At 39.2% G+C, this 21,888-nt stretch overlaps 1 protein-coding gene across 1 annotated transcript in view; it reads right to left on the bottom strand.

Annotated features, from left to right (window-relative positions):
* Window positions 1-21,888, bottom strand: part of LOC126088311 (neuronal acetylcholine receptor subunit alpha-7-like) — a 352,782-nt gene that overhangs the window by 201,959 nt on the left and 128,935 nt on the right. Inside the window, exon 11 of the mRNA XM_049906442.1 lies at window positions 10,533-10,642. Within this exon, the coding sequence (XP_049762399.1) occupies window positions 10,533-10,642 (110 nt within the window). The remainder of the gene's footprint in view (window positions 1-10,532; window positions 10,643-21,888) is intronic.

Raw genomic sequence — 21,888 nt, 5'->3', positions numbered from 1 at the left:
ACTTCCAGCCCGAATTCCTGCTTGCATAAGTGCGTTATTCACTTGCTCAATTCGTGAAGCTCTTTCTCTTGAACAAATCGTTACATCTACCGATTTTCGTGCTATTAGGGTAACATCTTCGTGGTGTGTCGTTGTTTGTGCCTTAGAGTGTATTACTGCTCTTTGAATTTGGAAGTTCTTTTATAGGGTAGGAGATATTTTTTCTTGAATCTGACTACTTTCACGTGTGTTTCTATTGTGGTAGTGTGATTATTTTCGTGTCGTTGATGTTCTGCAAAAATTTGACGGCTTCTGCGACATTTCCATGTTCTTGCATGTTCTTTGTACATTATTTCAAATGTTCTGTCGGTCTGCCCTAAGTATATAACATCACAACTGTTACGCTGAATTTGGTAAATGCCAAATTATTTGTATACATCTGGGCCATAATCCCTCTTCAGACACTTCTATATTGAGTTAATGCTTTGGTATGCTATTTTTACTCCTTATTTCTTGTGGATTTCCTAATGTCGTGTGTCAGTCTGTTTATGTATTTGAGTGTGCACCAGCTTGTTTGCTGAGTTTCTGCGTTGTGTGGTGCTGGTGTTTCTGTTACGTTTTTCTGGATTTTTCCTGTTCAATTTTGTAATATGAGATTCTTGGTAACCGTTATTTTTTGCTATCCGATTTATTACATCTAGCTCCTTGTTATGGTTGTGTTTGTCAAGTGGTACAGTCTGAGGTGCGTACACCTGAGAGCTGCTTGTTTTTGGGACTGAGGATGGTTAGATGATGTGTCTGTTGTATTTTTCCTGTAAATGCTGGGTAATTGTCGGTTATTCTTTGTGGTGGCTACATCTAGGAAGCTTTCTGAGCCTGCTTGTTCTTTCTCTAAAGCAAACTTTATGTTTGTAGATAGTTGTTCTATCCCATATTCTGATTCGTCTACCAAGATGAGGATGTCATCGATGAACCTCCATAAATATAGTATATTGTATTTTCCTGGTACTAATTTCTGAAACATTCCTTCTTCTGTAATGATGAATTCGTAGCTGTCGTGAAATGTGGGATCCCACTGGCAAACCTCTTCTTGTAAGAAGAATACTTTATTGAATTAAAAGTAGTTTTGGTCGGCAACGAGCGGTGGGAATATGCTTATCTCCAACAGGCAATCCTTCTTCTTGCAAATACAATTCGTTATTGAATTAAAAGTAGTTCTGGTCAGAAATGAAATTCAGGAATGTGCTTGTATCTTTTATAAGTTCCTTTGCTAACTGATTGTTCCTTTGACTGGGATTGTGGAGCACATGTTTTCTACATCAAATGAACACCCACTTGATGACAGAACAAAAGCTCATATGAGATGTATGTAACCTAGTCCTTCAAAATTCCAGATCTAGCCAAAATTCACAAAGCAAATGCTCCTGTGGTACTGACGGTACATTATAGAAAAGCACCCGCATGCATACATCCTCACCCGACATATGTTAGAGGTACTCACACAACAGCATAAAAAACAAAACGACGTAAGGGCGAAAAGCACACAAGAACTAATAAACAACATGAAAGGCTTTTATACGGTTCAAATGGCTCTGATCACTATGGGACTTAACATCTGAGGTCATCAGTCCCCTAGAACTTACAGCTACTTAAACCTAACTAACCTAAGGACATCAAACACATCCATGCCCGAGGCTGGATTTGATCCTGTGACCGTTGCGGAAAGGCTTATATATTTCAGAAACAGTTATATTGTCTCATTAGAGATGGACAACGTGTTCTCTCAATTCCAGTCAGAAAAACAATCAGGATAGTAGAACACGACCTAAATACTTACAACCAGTTACAAAAGTTAAAAAAACAGAGATAAGTACACTCCTACATCTCTTTACCGACCAAAATTTCTTTGAATACAATAAAGCATTCTTCTTACAATAAGAAAGGTTATGAGTGGGATCCCCCATTTCAGGAAAGTTAGGAAATATCTTCATGGACAGAAGAGAAGAAAGAACACTCCAGAAAATAATATCAAGAAAATAGCATATACTATAATGTTAGACAAATCAGTAAATGGGACGGAACAACTACACAGAGACATAAACACAATACAAAAAAACGTGAAGTGTCCTTTCGAGAAAGTAAGAGCAGGTCAAGTAATCTTCCCAGATATATGAAAGACAAAACCAACACTCATTCAGCTTTTACAGGAAAAACACCACAACAGATACAATACTACATGAATCCCAAAAACAAACAGCTCTCAGATATAATATCCAGAGACTAAACAGAGTGCCACTATGACAACACAGCTGTAATAAGGTGTGAGACATAATAATTCAAATAGCGAAAATAAGCAATAGCAAGAATTTCAACTTAAAAATTGAATACAAAAATCCAGAAAATCATAGGAGCAAAAAAAAAAAAAAAAAAAAAAAAAAAGGCATCACACAAATCCACAGACACACAACACCCACCACAAACACGCGCAGACACCAACAACAAAAGCACTCCACAACACAGAAACGCCTCAGGAAAGAGGTACACATGCACGTATGGAAACACGCGGAACAGGGAACGTCCTAAAGAAACAAGGAATAAAACAGCGCACCTAAGAAATAACGCACTACAAAAATGTCCAAATAACTAACATGACACTAAGACCCATAAAAAATCTGGCATTTATCAACTCCAATGTAACTGTTGTGATGCTCTATACTTAGGGCAGACCAGCAGAATATTTTATATAAGGTATAAAGAACATGAAAGAACATGGAAATATGCCACCAGCCGTTCAACGTTTACTACCACTAACATAAAACAAAAGGCGAATGCAGCCCACAATATTAAAACATAGTACGCGAAATGGCGAGATGGCAGTGGATTTTCACTACACACTTTAGTGTTATTGACAGTATGTGCAAAAAAACTTCAAGAATGACGCAAGAAATAATAAAACCTTGAGTAACGATAGTAATGTAATACTGTTTATAGTAGTAAATTCAGGCACGAGAACTGTGCATGATCCTAGCAAACAAAATTATTAGAAAAGGCATATTGTTACAGTGAGCACTGAAGGTGCTTTAAAGTGTAACGCGTTTGGTCTTAATAAGATTTTTAACACAGTCGCAAAAGACGGTAGTAGCCCACATAAATTATTGACATACACCAGTACATTTTTATGCAATTTAACCATGATTGCGCGCGTCTTGAATCAGCGTGTGTGTGATTACTTACGATTACACGCACAATAAATGCAAGAGCTTTTCTTTTTTTACGGTGGTGACAGTTACTGAGTGCCTACCATGGCTGTTGCTTTGTGTGAGGCCTATCGATCAATAGCATTTGGCAGAATTGGTAGACGATTTTACTGCAACTTCATACTGCCCGTAAATTAGGCATGGGGCATTGCGGAAGAATATCATAAAACCACTGTAACCATTATAATTAGCGCCCTCAGATAGGTCTATAACGGTTGATGTGAACTCTGTCTCTACTGTCACAAAGAAGGAATCGCTCTACGAATATGATCTGCTTTGAAGTGAACCCAATACAGATCTAAATTTTGGAAATTTGTTGTAAGGTCTTATGGAACCACATTGCTGAGGTCATCGGTCCCTAAGCTTACGCACTACTTAATCTAACTTAAACTAACTTACGCTAAGGATAAAACACACATCCATGCCCGAGAGTGGATTCGAACCCCGGCGGAGGGAGCCCCACGGACCGTGACAAGACGCCTTGGACCGAGGGGATTCTAAAATACGCAGCACGCTAGACCTCATTACGATGTATTAATGTTCATATTCTATAAGCTGTCCACAAGAGACGGTTGGAGAAGAACTACGCATTTCTTTCGAATTATTTGTTCTCTGTGTCATTCAAAACATATATGGTAACAAATACGTTTGAAGTTCATTTCTTTATATTCCTGTATCTGATAAGACATCATCTTCCCCAAACTACTCTTAATTAAAAGTATATCATCATCATCATCATCATCATCATTTAAGACTGATTATGCCTTTCAGCGTTCAGACTGGAGCATAGCCCCCCTTATACAGTTCCTCCATGATCCCCTATTCAGTGCTAACTTTGGTGCCTCTTCTGATGTTAAACCTATTACTTCAAAATCATTCTTAACCGAATCCAGGTACCTTCTCCTCGGTCTGCCCCGACTCCTCCTACCCTCTACTGCTGAATCCATGAGTCTCTTGGGTAACCTTGCTTCTCCCATGCGTGTAACATGACCCCACCATCTAAGCCTGTTCGCCCTGACTGCTACATCTATAGAGTTCATTCCCAGTTTTTCTTTGATTTCTTCATTCTGGACACCCTCCTGCCATTGTTCACATCTACTAGTACCTGCAATCATCCTAGCTACTTTCATATCCGTAACCTCAACCTTGTTGATAAGGTAGCCTGAATCCACCCAGCTTTCGCTCCCATACAACAAAGTTGGTCGAAAGATTGAACGGTGCACAGATAACTTAGTCTTGGTACTGACTTCCTTCTTGCAGAAGAGAGTAGATCGTAGCTGAGCGCTCACTGCATTAGCTTTGCTACACCTTGCTTCCAGTTCTTTCACTATGTTGCCATTCTGTGAGAATATGCATCCTAAGTACTTGAAACCGTCCACCTGTTCTAACTTTGTTCCTCCTATTTGGCACTCCATCCGTTTATATTTCTTTCCCACAGACATTACTTTCGTTTTGGAGATGCTAATCTTCATACCATAGTCCTTACATTTCTGATCTAGCTCTGAAATATTACTTTGCAAACTTTCAATCGAATCTGCCATCACAACTAAGTCATCCGCATATGCAAGACTGCTTATTTTGTGTTCACATATCTTAATCTCACCCCGCCAGTCTATTGTTTTCAACATATGATCCATAAATAATATAAACAACAGTGGAGACAGGTTGCAGCCTTGTCTTACCCCTGAAACTACTCTGAACCATGAACTCAATTTACCGTCAACTCTAACTGCTGCCTGACTATCCATGTAAAGACCTTTAATTGCTTGCAAAAGTTTGCCTCCTATTCCATAATCTTGTAGAACAGACAATAACTTCCTCCTAGGAACCCGGTCATATGCCTTTTCTAGATCTATAAAGCATAGATACAATTCCCTGTTCCACTCATAACACTTCTCCATTATTTGCCGTAAGCTAAAGATCTGGTCCTGACAACCTCTAAGAGGCCTAAACCCACACTGATTTTCTTCCAATTGGTCCTCAACTAATACTCGCACTTTCCTTTCAACAATACCTGAGAAGATTTTACCCACAACGCTGATTAAAGAGATACCTCTGTAGTTGTTACAATCTTTTCTGTTTCCATGTTTAAAGATTGGTGTGATTACTGCTTTTGTCCAGTCTGATGGAACCTGTCCCGACTCCCAGGCGATTTCAGTTATCCTGTGTAGCCATTTAAGACCTGACATTCCACTGTATTTGATGAGTTCCGACTTAATTTCATCCACCCCAGCCGCTTTATTGCACTGCAATCTATTGACCATTTTTTCCACTTCCTCAAATGTGATCCTATTTCCATCATCATTCCTATCCCATTCTACCTCGAAATCTGAAACATTACTGATCGCATTTTCACCTACATTGAGCAACTCTTCAAAATATTCCCTCCATCTGCCCAAGGCATCCACAGGATTCACCAGCAGTTTTCCTGTCATTTCCTTCTTACCTCCCTTTCGAAGACTGCTAATTACACTCCAGAATGGTTTTCCAGCAGCTTGACCCATAGTCTCCAACCTGTTTCCAAAGTCTTCCCACGATTTCTTCTTGGATGCTGCAATTATCTGTTTGGCTTTGTTTCTTTCTTCAACATAACTTTCTTTGTCTACCTGGGTTCTGGTATGTAGCCATTTTTGATACGCCTTCTTTTTCCTTTTACAGGCTGCCTTGACTGTATCATTCCACCAAGCTGTTTGCTTCATCCTACTTTTACACACTACTGTTCCAAGACATTCTTTAGCCACTTCTAGTACTGTGTCCCTGTACCTTGTCCATTCCTTTTCCAATGACTGTAATTGACTGCATTCAACTAACTGGTACCTTTCTGAGATCGCTGTTATGTACTTGTGCCTGATTTCCTTATCCTGAAGTTTCTCCACTCTTATCCTCCTACATATGGACCTGACCTCCTGCACTTTCGGCCTCACAATCCCAATTTCACTGCAGATTAAATAATGATCAGTATCATCAAAGAATCCCCTGAATACACGTGTGTCCCTCACAGCCTTCCTGAATTCCTGATCTGTTATTATATAGTCAATGACAGATCTGGTTCCCCTGCCTTCCCAAGTATACCGGTGAATGTTCTTATGTTTAAAAAAGGAGTTTGTGATTACTAAGCCCATACTGGCACAGAAATCCAAGAGTTGTTTCCCGTTCCTGTTGGCCTCCATATCCTCTCCAAATTTACCCATAACCTTTTCATACCCTTTTGTTCGATTTCCAATCCTGGCGTTAAAATCACCCATGAGCAGAACACTGTCCTTGTCCTTTACTCTAACAACTACATCACTGAGTGCCTCATAAAAACTATCCATCTTATCTTGATCTGTCCCTTCACAATGCGAATATACTGACACAATCCTAATTTTCTTGCTAGACACTGTCAAATCTATCCACATCAGTCGTTCGTTTACATACCTTATTGCAACTACGCTGGGTTCCATTTCTTTCCTGATGTAAAGCCCTACACCCCATTGTGCTATTCCTGCTTTGACTCCTGACAGGTAGACCTTGTATTCTCCCACTTCCTCTTCTTTCTCACCCCTTACCCGAATGTCACTAACAGCTAAAACGTCCAGCCCCATCTTACTTGCAGCCTCTGCCAGCTCTACCTTCTTCCCAGAGTAGCCCCCATTGATATTAATAGCTCCCCATCTCATTACCATTTGTTTGGCAAGTCGTATCTTAGGAGTTCCTGATTTGTCAGTTAGAGGTGGTACTCCGTCACCTCCAAAGGTCCGAGGCATTTTGCTCTGATTGTTGCCAGCATCATATTTAAAGTACCAGGGAAGCAGGTTGCTAGCCTTACTTGCCCCGAGTCCCATTGGGTTTTACCCCTAACGGCTGAGGGACTAACCGGTGGATTTGGTAGTCTTTGCCGTATGAGCACAAAGGTGACCACGACTCAGAATATGTCCGAGATGCCCAGCCTTATTCCAAAGTAACTGGTATCCCGACTGTCGGGACCACTTACTTGGCCACTCATACGTTGCCCGTGGTTCATGAACTAGGACATGACTACAGGAACCCACACCATGAACCACATTAAAAGTATAGTGGTACAGAAAATTACGTGAGTAAATGGTATATAGTAAATTTTTAGTAGATTACAGAAAAGAGATTGTTTTTCTAAATACTAGCAAAATATAAATATTTTTCCACTTTCAGCTCCGAACTACTGGCTTAACTATTATAACAAATACTCTTCGTATCTCATTCCACTACTTTACATCATTCGATAAAATTCCACATTGTTCGTTGCTTGAACTTTAGACAGATTGTCATTCATATCTTTCTTTTACACTTTTCTTTCGTCTTTTACCTTTCTGTTCTCCCATATTCTTATTCTAGCGTAAGGTTTGTTACTGTACCAGATCGATTGTAACGTAAATCGATAATACGCTCTCAAGCATTGCCATTAGCTAATATGTGAAAATATGGATGACTATATTGCAAAAACGACTGTCTAGTCTGACGTAAACAAGGACCTGAACGTTATAAATTACTAAAATCTTAAATGATCCAATAAGTACATAATGTGGACTGAAAATAGACAACCACTCATATCATGGCTGAAGTGTTTCAAAAGTGTACAAGCTTATAAATAAGAACATGAACATTGTATTTCAACTTTCGAACTCCTCTACCCACTGAGTGCTCGCGCACGTACGCCATACACACACACACACACACCCACACACACACACACACACACACACACACACACATACGCTCATGCTTTCGTACCCCAACTCTTATTTCGCGAATGTTTCAAATTATCTAAACTAGATTTCCAACATTGACACTATGCAGAGGGCCACACAGTTTTGTTTCATAGTTAATACTTTTAACTGTTATAGCAAACGAGGTACTGAAGCAAGTATTGTGTTCTTAACTGGAACGAGATACTTTTTATTAACGGCTTTCGCAGGTTCTTTAAAAGACTAGTAGAGCGATATGGTGTTGTTTTTCACGGAAGTGTTTTAGAAATATGTTAAAATTGAATGCTAACTGGGTCAGAATCGGCTATTTCAGTTTTAACAGTGCGAAGTGGGGCCTCTCTCTTTATATGCAGGAAGAAATTTGGCTTACGCAATAAGCACAGAGTTTATTTAAAACAGATATCTTGCTGTCGATCTTGATTGCATTAATTTCTTAAAATACTATTAAAATGTATTTAAAATATAAATAACACTTAAATTTATAAATATATTTAAAATCTTGTTTTAAAAAATCAATCCAATCAAGACGAACAATAACAAATGTGTTTCAAGAAGTGATGGCGCATTTTTTCCAAAGACATTACGCCAGTCTTCGTAAAATGTATTTCTTTTCGGCCCTCTATATGACGTGGACATTTGTTCAATTACGATTTTTTGTAAATGGAACTATATACTAACTTCTAAAGCACCAGAAGACGCTTAGGAAAATTATTTTAAATGTGTGTACATGCTCATGTTTAACTGAACAGACTGCTGCGAGAGAGCCCACCTGGCGATGTTCGAACAGTAAAAGGTGATAGCAGCCGCCTTGCTCTAAATTTTAGCACATTTCTAGAATATTTTTGCGAAAAGTTTCAGGACCAACATTAACAGAAATTATATCATTTTACTCGTCATTTCCAGAGCTTTCAAATGCTGGTAAAAAGTATAATGTTCCATTTAAAAAAATCTATAGCTGCCTCAATATCCCTGTTGATAAAAAGAGCAAACGTACAACAGAATTAACTGCCGTTCTTCGTACCATCATTCTCCGGTAACTTTGTTTCGGTATCTTGTACCTGGCTCGTTCACGAAATAAAATAAGTGCTATATCTTAAGCGAATCACCCTGTATAGAAAATGAAATTTTCACTTAACAGCGGAGTGGGCGCTGAAATGAAACTTCCTGGCAAATTAAAACCACATGCCGGAGAAAGGTTCGAACGCGGGATCTCTGCCTTTCTGCACTCTGCAAGTGCTCTAACGCCTGAGCTATTCGATAAAGACTCACTACGCGTCCTCATAGCTTAACTTCCGCCAGTGCCTCGTCTCCTACCATTCAGACTTCACAGAAGCTCTCCTGCAACACTTGTAAGACTGTCAAGGGTCCTGATTTCTAGTCTCGGTCCGCCATGCAGTTTCATTTCAGCACACACACACACACACACACACACACACACACACACACACACACACATATATATATATATATATATATATATATATATATATATATATATATATATCGAACTCAGGAACCTTGCCAGTTTTTGCCAGTCTTACAAGTGTCGCAGGAGAGCTTACAGAAGCCTGGAAGGCAGGAGACGAGGCACTGGCGGAAGTTAAGCTGTGAGGACGCGTCGTTAGTCGTTTTTGGATAGCTTATGCGGTAGAGAACTTGCCCGCGAAAGACAGAGGTTCCGAGCTCGAGTCTTGCTCCGGCAGGCGGTTTTAATCTGCCAGGAAGTTTCATTTCAGCGTCCACTCCGCAGCACAATGAAAATTTCATTGTCTATACAGGATGAGTTGCATAAGATGTAGCACTTATTTTACCTCATGAGCGAGCCAGGCTCAGAGAGAGAGAGACTGCAGTTCCAGTAATATGTATAGCTCCTATATATATATATATATATATATATATATATATATATATATATATATATATATATAACGGACTGCAGTTCCAGTAATATATGTAGTTCTGTAGTAGAAGCTTAGATGCTACGTTCAATTCGTGTTTGTGGATTTACTTATTGCTCAGTGCCTCATGTCATCAATACAATGAGCGTTCTCCTTCTTATTTATTACTCATTCCTCATATTTCACCAAAGAATTTTTCATTGTCGTACTAAAGAGATAATTTCCTATTTTTTGTGGGAAACACTTTAATGCACTACTTTCGTCACCAGATGTGAAACAAATGTTTTATATATACATGCAAAGGACATGTGAAAGAGATAACTACGTTTTAACACGTTAATAACTATTGGTATTAAGTTCTCGCTACATATTCACAAATTGAGTCATACAAAAGTTAGGATTCAAGCTTTAGAGGATCTTTTACACTATTCTCATCTATGAAAAACAATCTCTCACTTTTCAACATCCGAGAACACTACGTTGGTAGTTGGCTGTCGTGAGAAAGTGTACAACACACATTAACAACGACATCAAAAATCGTATTCTTTTACATATATGAGATAAATTTGTGAATTTTTGTTTGAAATCATATTTAAAAAATACAACTTAGAGCTATCATGTTACATTTTTCCTACACAAAATACTGTGCGCTTAAGTCTTTGCGCAGAAAAACTTACCCACGGCGACATCTCATGCGTGTCCGCATTCCTATGGTGATAGTTTAAAATGAGTATCGTCGAAACTACGGAAGACGCCACCATGAACATGATACAGTTGAAATATGTACCTGTAAAATGGGAATTCCCGTTATTATACGTTCTGGTATTTCTTGACTCCAAATAATAGTAGAATGTCAAGGTTTGTCTGTTTAATTAGACACTAGTTTTAAAAGCCAAACTACTGAGAGACTAAGGACTGCAGTTTAAATATACTCGGAGAAGACAGTACATTTACGTCATGCCTACACACTTCTCTCAAATGTTTTATTCGAATAACGTGCATTTTACTTTCAGAAATTATCTAACAAAGTCGCATTAATAGAAAAATTTTATTGAACGATAATGGAAGGCTTCCAGAGCCTCCGATTTATTACAGCTTATTTCACCATATACGTAAAGCCATGCATGGATAGATAATACGTAAGTATACAGTAAGACGTCAATAAATAGATAAAGTGAACTGAATGTTATACCATGAGATTGGTGCACTTTATTGGGATGTATGTCGTACAAAAGTCGTGATTTCGTTCTAGTAAAGGTGTACGTGTACATGTGTGGTCTCCAGTGGCGTGTACACAACGTACAGCTGTACTAGCAACATTCATTTTGTACGTATACCAAAAACAGTGAGAAAGAAGAGCTTGGAGTCCTGGTTTAAGTTCACATGCTCAAGCACTTTAAACAGATCCGGATAAATTGCGACGAATCGCCCGAAAGACTCCAATTTCCTCGCAAAGGCGTGGTAAGCAGTGAAAGTTACCTCACAGAAAAAAATTTGAGGAAGTAAAAAAAGATGGTAAATCTTTGTTTGTTTTAGTGTGTTAGAGTGAGCTCACATTTGACACCCAGTAACCAACTGATACCACGCCTCCTTCGCAGAGAAATGGGTGAATAACTGAAAATTTTAAATAAACGATTCTTGAAGAAGTTAGTTTAAAAAGATAAATTTAACTACGAGCGATTTAATATGAAATGATAGAGATATTTATGCTCAGCTTGATTTACCTTGTTTTACTTGTGGCGCGTCCAGAGGAGCCGCCGCGTCTTGCGTTTTACTCTAGTCATGCCACATTTAAGCCAGTTAATATTTAAGTTTTCTTACTTATAGTTAATCATTTAGTTTAGTTTATAATATATCCGTTTGTTACTTGGAGGCAGAGGGGTTCGTCATTTTTTTGTCTTTTTCATGCGGTTACTGTGCTTCGTTATCTCTTGATAATTTAGTTTTTTTTTTTTTTTTTGTTTTGTTTGAGGCCAAGCGGGAAGCAGGAAGGTCAGGAAAGAATAAGGACACACAGTTGAAATGGCAGCTGTAACCAAAGTAGCTCAAATTCGCCAACTCCTTCAATCTGTAAAACAATTCGTCTATTAAACACATTATAATTAGAATTAGTTAACTGATTGTACAATCAGGATACAGGTAAGCGTTTGAATTTATCTTTTTGTAGTTTAATTTTGTTGCAGGCTGTAAATGACAGTTTTTTAAGGGCCCGGTCAGGAGCGGGGTAAGAGTTTGTGCTTTAATAAACATATTAAACACAACATTCCATTTAAGCAAAAAGGAGCTGGTACAATCATACAGAGGTAAAACATATATATGAATATGGAAAAGAATTGTTATCACTTTAGGGACTAGGGTCATGCATAGGCATAGCAGCCACATAGTACACAACTATCATTCGGCAGTGCAGGATCAGCTGTATTCTAGTGACGTACAGACCTTGTGGAGCCGGTAGCCCGAACTCATGCGAGTGAATGGCGCTAACCGATCGAAATAATGCTTTAGAATCATAGTGCTGTATTTTAGCTATAGCTTTCGTATTTCATTAAAAACTCAGGGAACATATCTCTAACAGAAGTAAATCAACAGAGCAGTCTTTCGTATTTCATTAAAAACTCAGGGAACATATCTCAAACAGAAGTAAATCAACAGAGCAGTCTTTATTACGCAACAATGATACGCTGGTATTTGTTGACGTAATTAGTGCGCGACCGTTTTCCGTTGGAGTGACGGAGGACACTACAGCTACATTAGTTTTGAAACGTAGGTAACACTGGCTATGTTCATTAACGTCTTGCGCTTGTAAGTTAGTGGCACCAGTCTCTTGGTCTCCAGTATATGTTCTGGTTGAACTTACGCACGGTACTTAGTGTAGCACGATATATATTTATTCATCTAACAATCCCTGTGGACACACTGAACCCTGAAGGACATACACATTGTTACCAACAATTATCAGCATGTGACTACTATCATTCACCAGCCAGTCACAACTCTAGTAGTTATATTTACTTCCGTAATGACGGATGTGAGAGAAAAATGATAAATACCTTCCCAGATAGCTCTGTATCGCGAAGGTCCCTCGGTAATTAGGTATTATTCAAATTGGTTTTAATTTTTCAATCAGGGTGTTCGGTATATCTGACCCAACATATCAACGTTACCACAAGATCCGTAGTCGCCACGTAAGCAGGGATTACAATACTTCCAACCACAGAAACACACTAGGAAGAGCAAATAAGGGTTACAGTTTGTCTCATTCCAAGAGCAGTAGGGGCTGACCTAGTAAGGGGATAGCTTCTGACGTCTGCGGTAAAGCGTCAGCGATCATGAGAGAAAAGACAGAGAGAGAGAGGAGGATTGTGACCCCTGGAACGAAAAAAAAGTTGTTCAAATATCGACGTTTCTTTGCAACAAAGCTGAGAATTATTCTTTGTATTTCCTAAATTACGTGTCCCTTTGCCACAGAACTCCAATTCCTGATGGACAAAGCGGCTACCTTTAAGAAAAGACATATTTGTTATATATGGTATACATTTCACAGTATTTCAATGTTTAATACTAGCGACTCCTGGATTGCCTTACATTCGTTTCAGTATTAACTTCAGGATTTCAGGCATTTATACGCACAAACATTGTACTGAAACAGTATACAAGAGCATCTGTGGATAACATTATGTACGACAAAGTTGCTTTCACAGTATCCTGTAACTGAGCACCAGGCCCAGATTTATTAAAGAAATGATAGATTCCCAGACTAATGATTCATATTTTGAGAGCGTTTTGAATGGGTGGATGAAACTGTATATCAGCTTCTACGCTTTATTAAAGTTGCTTTCAACCTAACCGACATCACAAATGTCTGTGTAGATTTCACCGTTAAATCATATTTTCGTAAAATGCGCTTTACCCTTTACTAACAACAGTACATTCGTGGAGGCAAGAAAGATCAACCCCTGCTGCCGAAGTCTTTAGCTGTTAATTTCATCATTAATACTCATGTTTAAGAAAACAGTTTTAGGAACATAGTTAAGGGCAAAGTACAAATGCAAAGAATTTATAGAATAGAAACACACAGACCGTTTAGTTTCACATGCAAAAATGGGTTTACATATTTGACAAACAAGGTAGAAGCGTTTAAATGTGGATTCTTGCTGAATATTTGACAAAAGCCAAATAAAGTTCAGCGGCTGCTCTCACAACATTGTAACACTTTGTAAAATCTTAAACTGCCGTCTGACGTCTTCGTTCTCGCGAAGCCAAATGCTTTTAAAAAAACTCATTTTTATTCTCACAGCTCATAAACCCTGAAACGTTAAGGACGTTGTGAAGGCAGCTTTGTCCATACGTAATAACACCGAAAAGGCAAAGAAGGGTGTTGGCTGGCTTGTTTGATGCAGGCAACAACACTAAAATAAGTCATTGGTCCCAGGTAGGCAATACCTAACACAGGCATAGCATCGGACACCTGGGGTAGCGTCTCGGCTACCAGGTTATGGAACACCGTAAGGGAAAGGAGAATGGTTACGCCTGGAACAGATAAAACAGTGATTAGATTCCACCTGCCGCTCCAACAGCCAGCACACCGACATTCACAAACACTGCGCTTCTTCTACCAGTGACAAACACAAAAAGGAAGCACAAACAAGGAGCTATAAGTCTAAAACGAGGGTCTGGGTTGCGTCATCGAGCACAAAATAAGAACAAAAAAGGAAACGGTTGCTGTGGAGGGTACATTAACTGTGTGTGTGTGTTCACGGTGTGATTCACAAGGCATTACATAGCGAGTACTGGAAGGGATTTCAGCTCTACATGCATGCTTCTGTGTACCGTGATGGTGGCGGTGAAACAAAACAACATACATCGCTGCAGCTGGACTGTCTACTACATACAATCACAACTACTGAGCAATAGATAAATGCGCTAGCACAGTATAGGTTGTCTCGCCATCTCTGATCGGTCAGGGGAGGCAGGTGGAGACACAAATTAGTAGCAGCATCGGCCAACAGATGTCGTACACGTCGCTTCACGGACGCTGGCAAGGCTAAAAGAGAGAGCACGTAGTTAATTAACTTTGTAATGAGGCGATCCTATTCTTTACTCTGTGTCTGTATCTACGTTGTGATTTTTGTGACATGCATGCGTTTGTGTGTGTGTGTGTGTGTGTGTGTGTGTGTGTTCGTGTTGCGTGTGTTTTGTGTGTGTGTGGCTGCTAGTGTTTGCGGAAACGTGAAGGGTTATAATTAACGGGCATAATTCTGCAGTATCAGCTCACACGTCTGAATGAATTCTCTAAATGTATATAGTGCAAACAGCAAGAACACAAAAGATTCATAATCACTGCAAACATGCCAGTTACCAGTATTAACAATGATAGCAAATTCCGAAACTGAAAATGAACGCGGCTGCCGCTACCGAAATCACTACCAACGCTGTATATTTGCACCATAAACATCTAGACATTGACATTAGTCAACTTCCTATTGGATTTATATCTTGACAGACTTCATGCAAACGTAGTATCTTGTCCAAAGATAGTGACGCGGACTGTGAGGAAACGTAACCAACAGAAGGAAAGATATTTAAGCAGCAGCTCTAAAATTTAATATTGTTTTTCTTCTTCATAAATATTAGAGAAAGTCGACGAAATACGTGTAGATCTATGACCATAGACTCTTTTATTTATCGAAAAATACCTATGTTTATAAATGTTCTTAGGCGACTGGACTTCGTTACAGAGGTCTGGGCTCAAAATGATGTTTCTTAAGCTGTACAGCAGCCTAATTAGTAGTACACGAGTTCTATCCTTCTCCTTTCACACGATTATAATAGAATGTTTTGAATAGCAAGCTGAGTTCTAACAGCGTAACTTTAAAAATTTACAAGAAACAATAATTGTCAAGCGTTTCATCTTCTATTTAGTGTGCTAAACCTTCTCTTAAATGTAGTGATCAGCTCCTTCTTCCGTATTACTTTGCTCCTGTTTGTGATACTCAGCAGCCTCATATGCGACAGTTATTCCTATACTCTGTAACACAGCATACTGTACTCCCGGACTAAAGGGTGTTGTTTTTAATTTGTCTGTCAGGATGTTCGGTACCTGAGCCAACATCAACGTTACCACAAGATCCGTAGTCCCCAAGCATGCAGGGATTACAATATTCCAAACATAGAAACACACTAGGAAGAGCAAATAAGGGTTACAGTTCGTCTCGTCCCAAAAAAAAGGAGAAATGTTACTTTAGGGTTGAACTTCCGATGGCCGAGGCATTACAGGTAGAGCAGAATCTCGGATTCTACAAGGATGCGCGAGGAAATACGATGTGTCCATTTTATAGGACGTACTCGCACATTCGTGCCAAAAGTTCATAGAAACCACCGACATCCTGGTTATGTCATCAGGTATGTGTTGTTGCACCTACATTGTTCTGTAACGGAACACATACTTGTTACCTCGTCGTTTGTAAGTAACGTTCACAAAAATTTGCAAGATTCTGAGAATGAATGACGGGTGTAAACAATTGAATCCTATAACAAGGATAAGGTTACCTATTCGTGTCGTGTCTCCCTGACGGTTTCATTAAAATGCCTGAATACAGAAGATTAAACCATTGAAGCCGATAATCTTTAATAGAGGATAGTGTGGCAGAGTTGACCTGGTGTGGCTGAGAGCTCTCATGAGGATTACGGAAGGGGACCAAGGAAAATGTACGTATAAACTTTCTTTGCCTGTATCTTGATTACTATACATGTTTTAGATAACTCACTTGTGCCCTGAGCATAATTGCGTTTCTTCATGTCTTCACAGCAATTATAGCGCAGCTCAGTCGAACTTTCGAATATTCTGTTTCATGTCGGAACCCCCATCGTTGATTAGCGCGATGAGATCAGCTATCGTGGCAACTGGCGTAATGTCCTACACGCTCATGAAACGCACATTTGCTCCCACTCTATCCCTTTTCAGGAACAGGGAATTACGCTGGGCGATCGTACTGGTCACGTAAGAGGTAATTCCCGACTTACTCAATGTTGCCAGAAATCGAGACTTACCAGTACCTATGTCTAGGAAGTAATACTGTACTTGAAACATAGTTGCAAATCATATGTTTAGTGAAAACCGAGTGTGGTAGCCGAAAAGGAAATAGTTTACATAATAAGGCTAGGATTCAGTAATAATGGTACAGTAAAAGTGTGCGATGTTAATGCACGAGGGCAGCCACCGTCTTGTGAATTACATTACGCAGTCTATAGATAACTTAAAAAACTCTATAGATAACACTAAACAACTATTTTAACCGTTGTATAAACAGATTAGAATCGCCGTTGTGTAATACCACAGCTGAAGAAAGACATCCACTGGAAATTATCCCCAGCGACAAAGACAGGTTCAATGAATGTTTTCTGTAGTATATTAGGATTCTAGCAGTGTCTTCGAATTTGTTTGATGTCTATTGTGATGCCACCTCAGCGACGTAACGTTAATAGCTGATGGGACGTGACAGTTTGGTGCATATATTCATAGTTTTGTTGTTAGCGGAGCGCACTCCAAAGACGTGTACGTAAAGTTGTAAGAAAAGGAAAAGCTGCTCTATTTTTAAAAAAAAGAGTCTATGTTTTGTCGTCCTTAACTTGGGAGACATTTCAGTCGTGACGCTATACCTGATCGTTTTAAAATACCTGGCAATGAAAGTCGTAGAATTTTTTGACGAACAGAGAATATCCTGATGTGTTCGCAGAATTTTGGTTATGGTTCAATCGTAGGTTACTACCAACACGCACGGGGCAGAACTTTCAGTAAAATATGACAGTCTGGCATTTACTTCCAAGATACCTTCTTATACATTTGCTTCCGCTGTATACAAGAAGAAGAACCAACAGATATTACGCTGAGTGCAATAGTTTAAAAATGTACAGCGAGCGATGTTTCAGACTGTACTGCTTCACATCGCACAAACCTGAATGAGTTTTACTTAGTGTTATCGACCTTCGTAATGAAATGTAGACGTATATCTCTGGATTATTTAAGTTCTTTGTCGCCGGTTTGTATTGTGCTATGTCCCCCGATTCATTGTCGTATTAAGCAGGCTGTATCAGTGAACGGTTATATTTATTAACGAAACGAGTAGTACTTTTTCTAAACCCCGGCTGTGTATAACGCTTTTATCTGTTTGACATTCAACGTTCAATTTTCTTATACACTACCCACTCAGCAGACGCGCTGCAATTAGCAGATAAATTTCTGGCAATGTTTGCGATTACACTTGCTGTCGAAGCGAGATTTGATACGGGTTGTGGAAGCGGACCAAGGAAAATGTAAGTATAAACTACCTTTGCTATAACTTTGATTACTATATTTATGTTTCAGATAGAACAGTTGTTGAGTAGTAATCGTTCTTTACGACTAGAATGTCCGCTAATAATCATATTTATCACGACATTTCTTCACCTTTGTCTTGAACCCAATCAATATGAGTCTACATCTACATCTACCCATGTGCTGCACAAGCCACTGTACAAAGCACGGCGGAGAGTTCATCGTACCAATACTGTCGACTTTCTTTCCTTTTCCATTCGTGTATTGAGAGAGAGAAGATTGCCTGCATCACTCCGTATGTGCCTTAATATCTCTCACCTTATTGTCAAGACCTCTACTCGATGTAGGGCAGTAGTGCCAATACAATGGTCGCGCAGACTTCTTCGGATTTATTCCTAAGTGTTTCATGAGAATTGGTCATCTTTATTCCAAGGATTCACGTTTAAGTTATCGGAGCATTCCTATTACAGTTTCGTATGGGCTATAAAGACTTTTTAGGATCCTAGCAGTGTCTTCGAGTTTGCTCGATGCCTATTATGATGCCACCTCGGCGACATAATGCTAGTGGTTGACGGGACGTCGCAGTTTGGTGCATATATTCACAGTTTTGCAGTTAGCGGAGCCAACGGATATGAAAGTAAAAAGAAAAGAAGAGAAAACTATGTTTGTGATGACAGTCTGACCTGTGGCTTTGCCCAAGATGTAGATTAGGTTGGGAGATGACAGTTGGTTGTGAGTTAGCTAAGCCAATAAATGTGAAACTAAAAACGTGTTTGTGCTGCAAATGCGCAACCATCTTGAAAAAAAATCGCGACTTATATCATATTATAGTCGTTACGTTGTTTATGGCATTCGTCGCATGTCTCCTATGTCACTGGTCAAAGCCGGCTACTCATATCGAATATTCCTCTTTTCCTCTTTATCCGCTCGCTTGATATATGGATTCTAAACACTGGAATACCAGAACTGGTCGTTGCAGTGGTTTGTATGCGATTTCCTTTCCAGGTATACTGCACTTCCCAAAAACCCTTCATACGAATCTAGGCCTATGTCCTACTTCTGATTTTGCGTGAGAGACCCATTTTATGTCGCTTTGTACCATTTACCGCTAAGTACTAATACGATGTGACGTGTACAAATAGGTACCCACTAATCTTGTAATCAGATACTGTCGGGTTCTTCCTCATTGTTACAGGAAGTCTCTTTTGCAGTGATATTCTCCGAATAGTATTATTAAACCAGTCGAGACAGTTCAGCAATATACTTTTCTGGTTAAATAATCTTGCAGATGGTGAAGGCTGTACTTCGTTTCATCTGTGCAAAGCAATGTATAGAGTGACGTCAATTTCGGTCACAAGAAACAGTTTAAGCTTTCATTATGTATATGGGTTTTATTAACCGCGGGAAAAGTCCAGTACGCAGCGCCAATCACTTAAGTGCCCTCTAGGTGGGCAATATTATTTATCTATATTTCCGGATGTGCAGTAATACTGAATGTGTATGGTTCATGTAATAAAATGGAACAGTCACAGCCGTCCTTACGATGTTATTTTATTTCATGGCTACCAATTTCTGTGCTTCAGTTCACCATTTTCAGGCCTTAATTGACTCTGAGTGGCTTAACTGCAATCGTATACACAGTTCATCAGTGGCCAGCATCTGCAAAATGGCTTCCGCAGACTCCCTGTAACAACGATGTTATGTTTCCAACCATCAACTATTTTGTGGACACTATATCGCGGCAGTTTTAGGTAGGGAATGTTTTGAAATATAGTTGCGTAAGATGCCGCTAGAGGTCGGGCCTGAACTACCATTGCCAACCGCAGCAAATAACTGAGCTGTAGCCACTACAAAATGCCTTGTGTACTCCAATTTCCCTCGTGTTGTTAATTTATTGTTTTTTTCTATTTTGAAAGGATTGAAGAGACTAAACTGGATGCATAAAGGGATTCGACTGAGACTCTCGCCACAAGAAAAGGAACCAAAGATCCCTTCGACGTTTTCTCAGTTCTGCCTTCGTGGAAGCACAGATTGGGGACGTAAGATGGCAGGCCTGGGAGAGAGAGGCGGGGCTTATTACCCACACGTCTCCCCACCCCTTAGACAGCCCAAGTTCTCGTTTGTTTACGGTCGCGTCCGACAGCCACGATGTACTGTCCGCATGGTACTAACTATGGTTTTGGTTGATAGGTTGTGCAATATTTTTGATCAGGTAAATAACGTTTGAAATAATGCATGCTGCGCTACCGGAGAAACTGTTTGTTGTCTATGGGCATTATCGACAATTAGGGGTGCTTCATTGAAGTACAGTCTCCTGGCTTCATCGTGTTCGATGGTGTCTTTATCTGCTAAAATATGTTCAAAATAAGAAAATATATCATTCATATTGGAGAGCATCGAAATGAACAAGTTGCTGTCGGTATCATGGAATGTTAGGTAATCTGAATATTAAATACGAAAAATTAAGCATGATTCAAAACGATTGTTACTCATTAAATACAGAGAGCAGTAGCCTACAGCTGTAGAGTAAGATTTTTTTTAATTTAATTTTTTACAAACAAACAAAAACGAATTGTAGTAATTCACCCAACATTAGACCATCAACGCGAAAAACATTGTGATGATCATTTGTTTCGTTCAACCTCAATTTCGCTCAGTAATTTCTCGTGAGTAAATTTATCACACTCCTTATATCAGATTTTCAACCACCTTTGTTTGCGTTTTGCTTGCAGTAAAGTAGAGCAGTGGTCACTAGAGCAGCGTCTGATCGTTCAGCACTTAGAACCAAGCTAAATACAGCAAAATATTGTTGCGCTTTTTATTCAGCACGTCAGTAATACTGCAGAATATAATGGCACAATAATACTGATCAAACAAATGTCACTTAAATCTTCCTTAATCTTCGACTGAGTTGACATCTTTTTATTTAAAAAAAAATCTAGGCTGGGATTTAGCGTCTCGGCGAAGAGGAGATTAGAGACAAAGTACAATACTAAAATTCTCATGAGAGACAACATATAATGGAATTCACCTTAATCAACTTACAGAAATTACTGAAAACCAAAGCCTGAATTACTGGTTAGGTATTTACGATCAACAGTTACTGGACCATCTCGCAGGGTGGGGATCAGAAACGTATACTACTTCTCCCCAATTGTACTCTGCACCTGCAATTTATTTACTAGTGTGAACAGCATAATTATGAAAAGAAAATCTTAGTCTTTTTACTGTATGAGAGTTGGTTTTCCTTAGAAGGAATGTAATTGTTACACATGCATTTGAATTCCCGAGAACTCTGTATTGTTTTAAATATAGGCCTACTTCTGAATTTCTAACGTCAATTTTTTCTACCATACCCGTGGAAAGCTCGAAATGACTTCTGCACTCCTAAAACGAGAACTATGTTCTGCAACGCAGGTGAGGATGCGCAATCTATGTCAAATCTGTTTTTGCATCTAATGTTGCAGTTACGAATGTCCCTGTGCATATGAAACTGAATTTCATTATTAGCTATAACTTACATCGCGTTACTAAATAGGCTTGCACGTAAATGTAAAAATGTCATAGTCATTTGCAGTGACATTACAAGTGTTCTTTCCAGTTGTCATTTAAGAAGTATAGGTTTCTCGGTGCGTTACTTCAGATCATTATACAATTAGAGCGCGGTGACGCAGTAGTTAAGGCTTCAGGTATGTTTAAATACTTGTTGCCGGACCTTG

Source organism: Schistocerca cancellata, chromosome 6 (assembly GCF_023864275.1).
Source record: "Schistocerca cancellata isolate TAMUIC-IGC-003103 chromosome 6, iqSchCanc2.1, whole genome shotgun sequence".
Lineage (NCBI taxonomy): Eukaryota > Metazoa > Arthropoda > Insecta > Orthoptera > Acrididae > Schistocerca > Schistocerca cancellata.
This window is presented reverse-complemented; position numbering and strand designations above follow the sequence as displayed.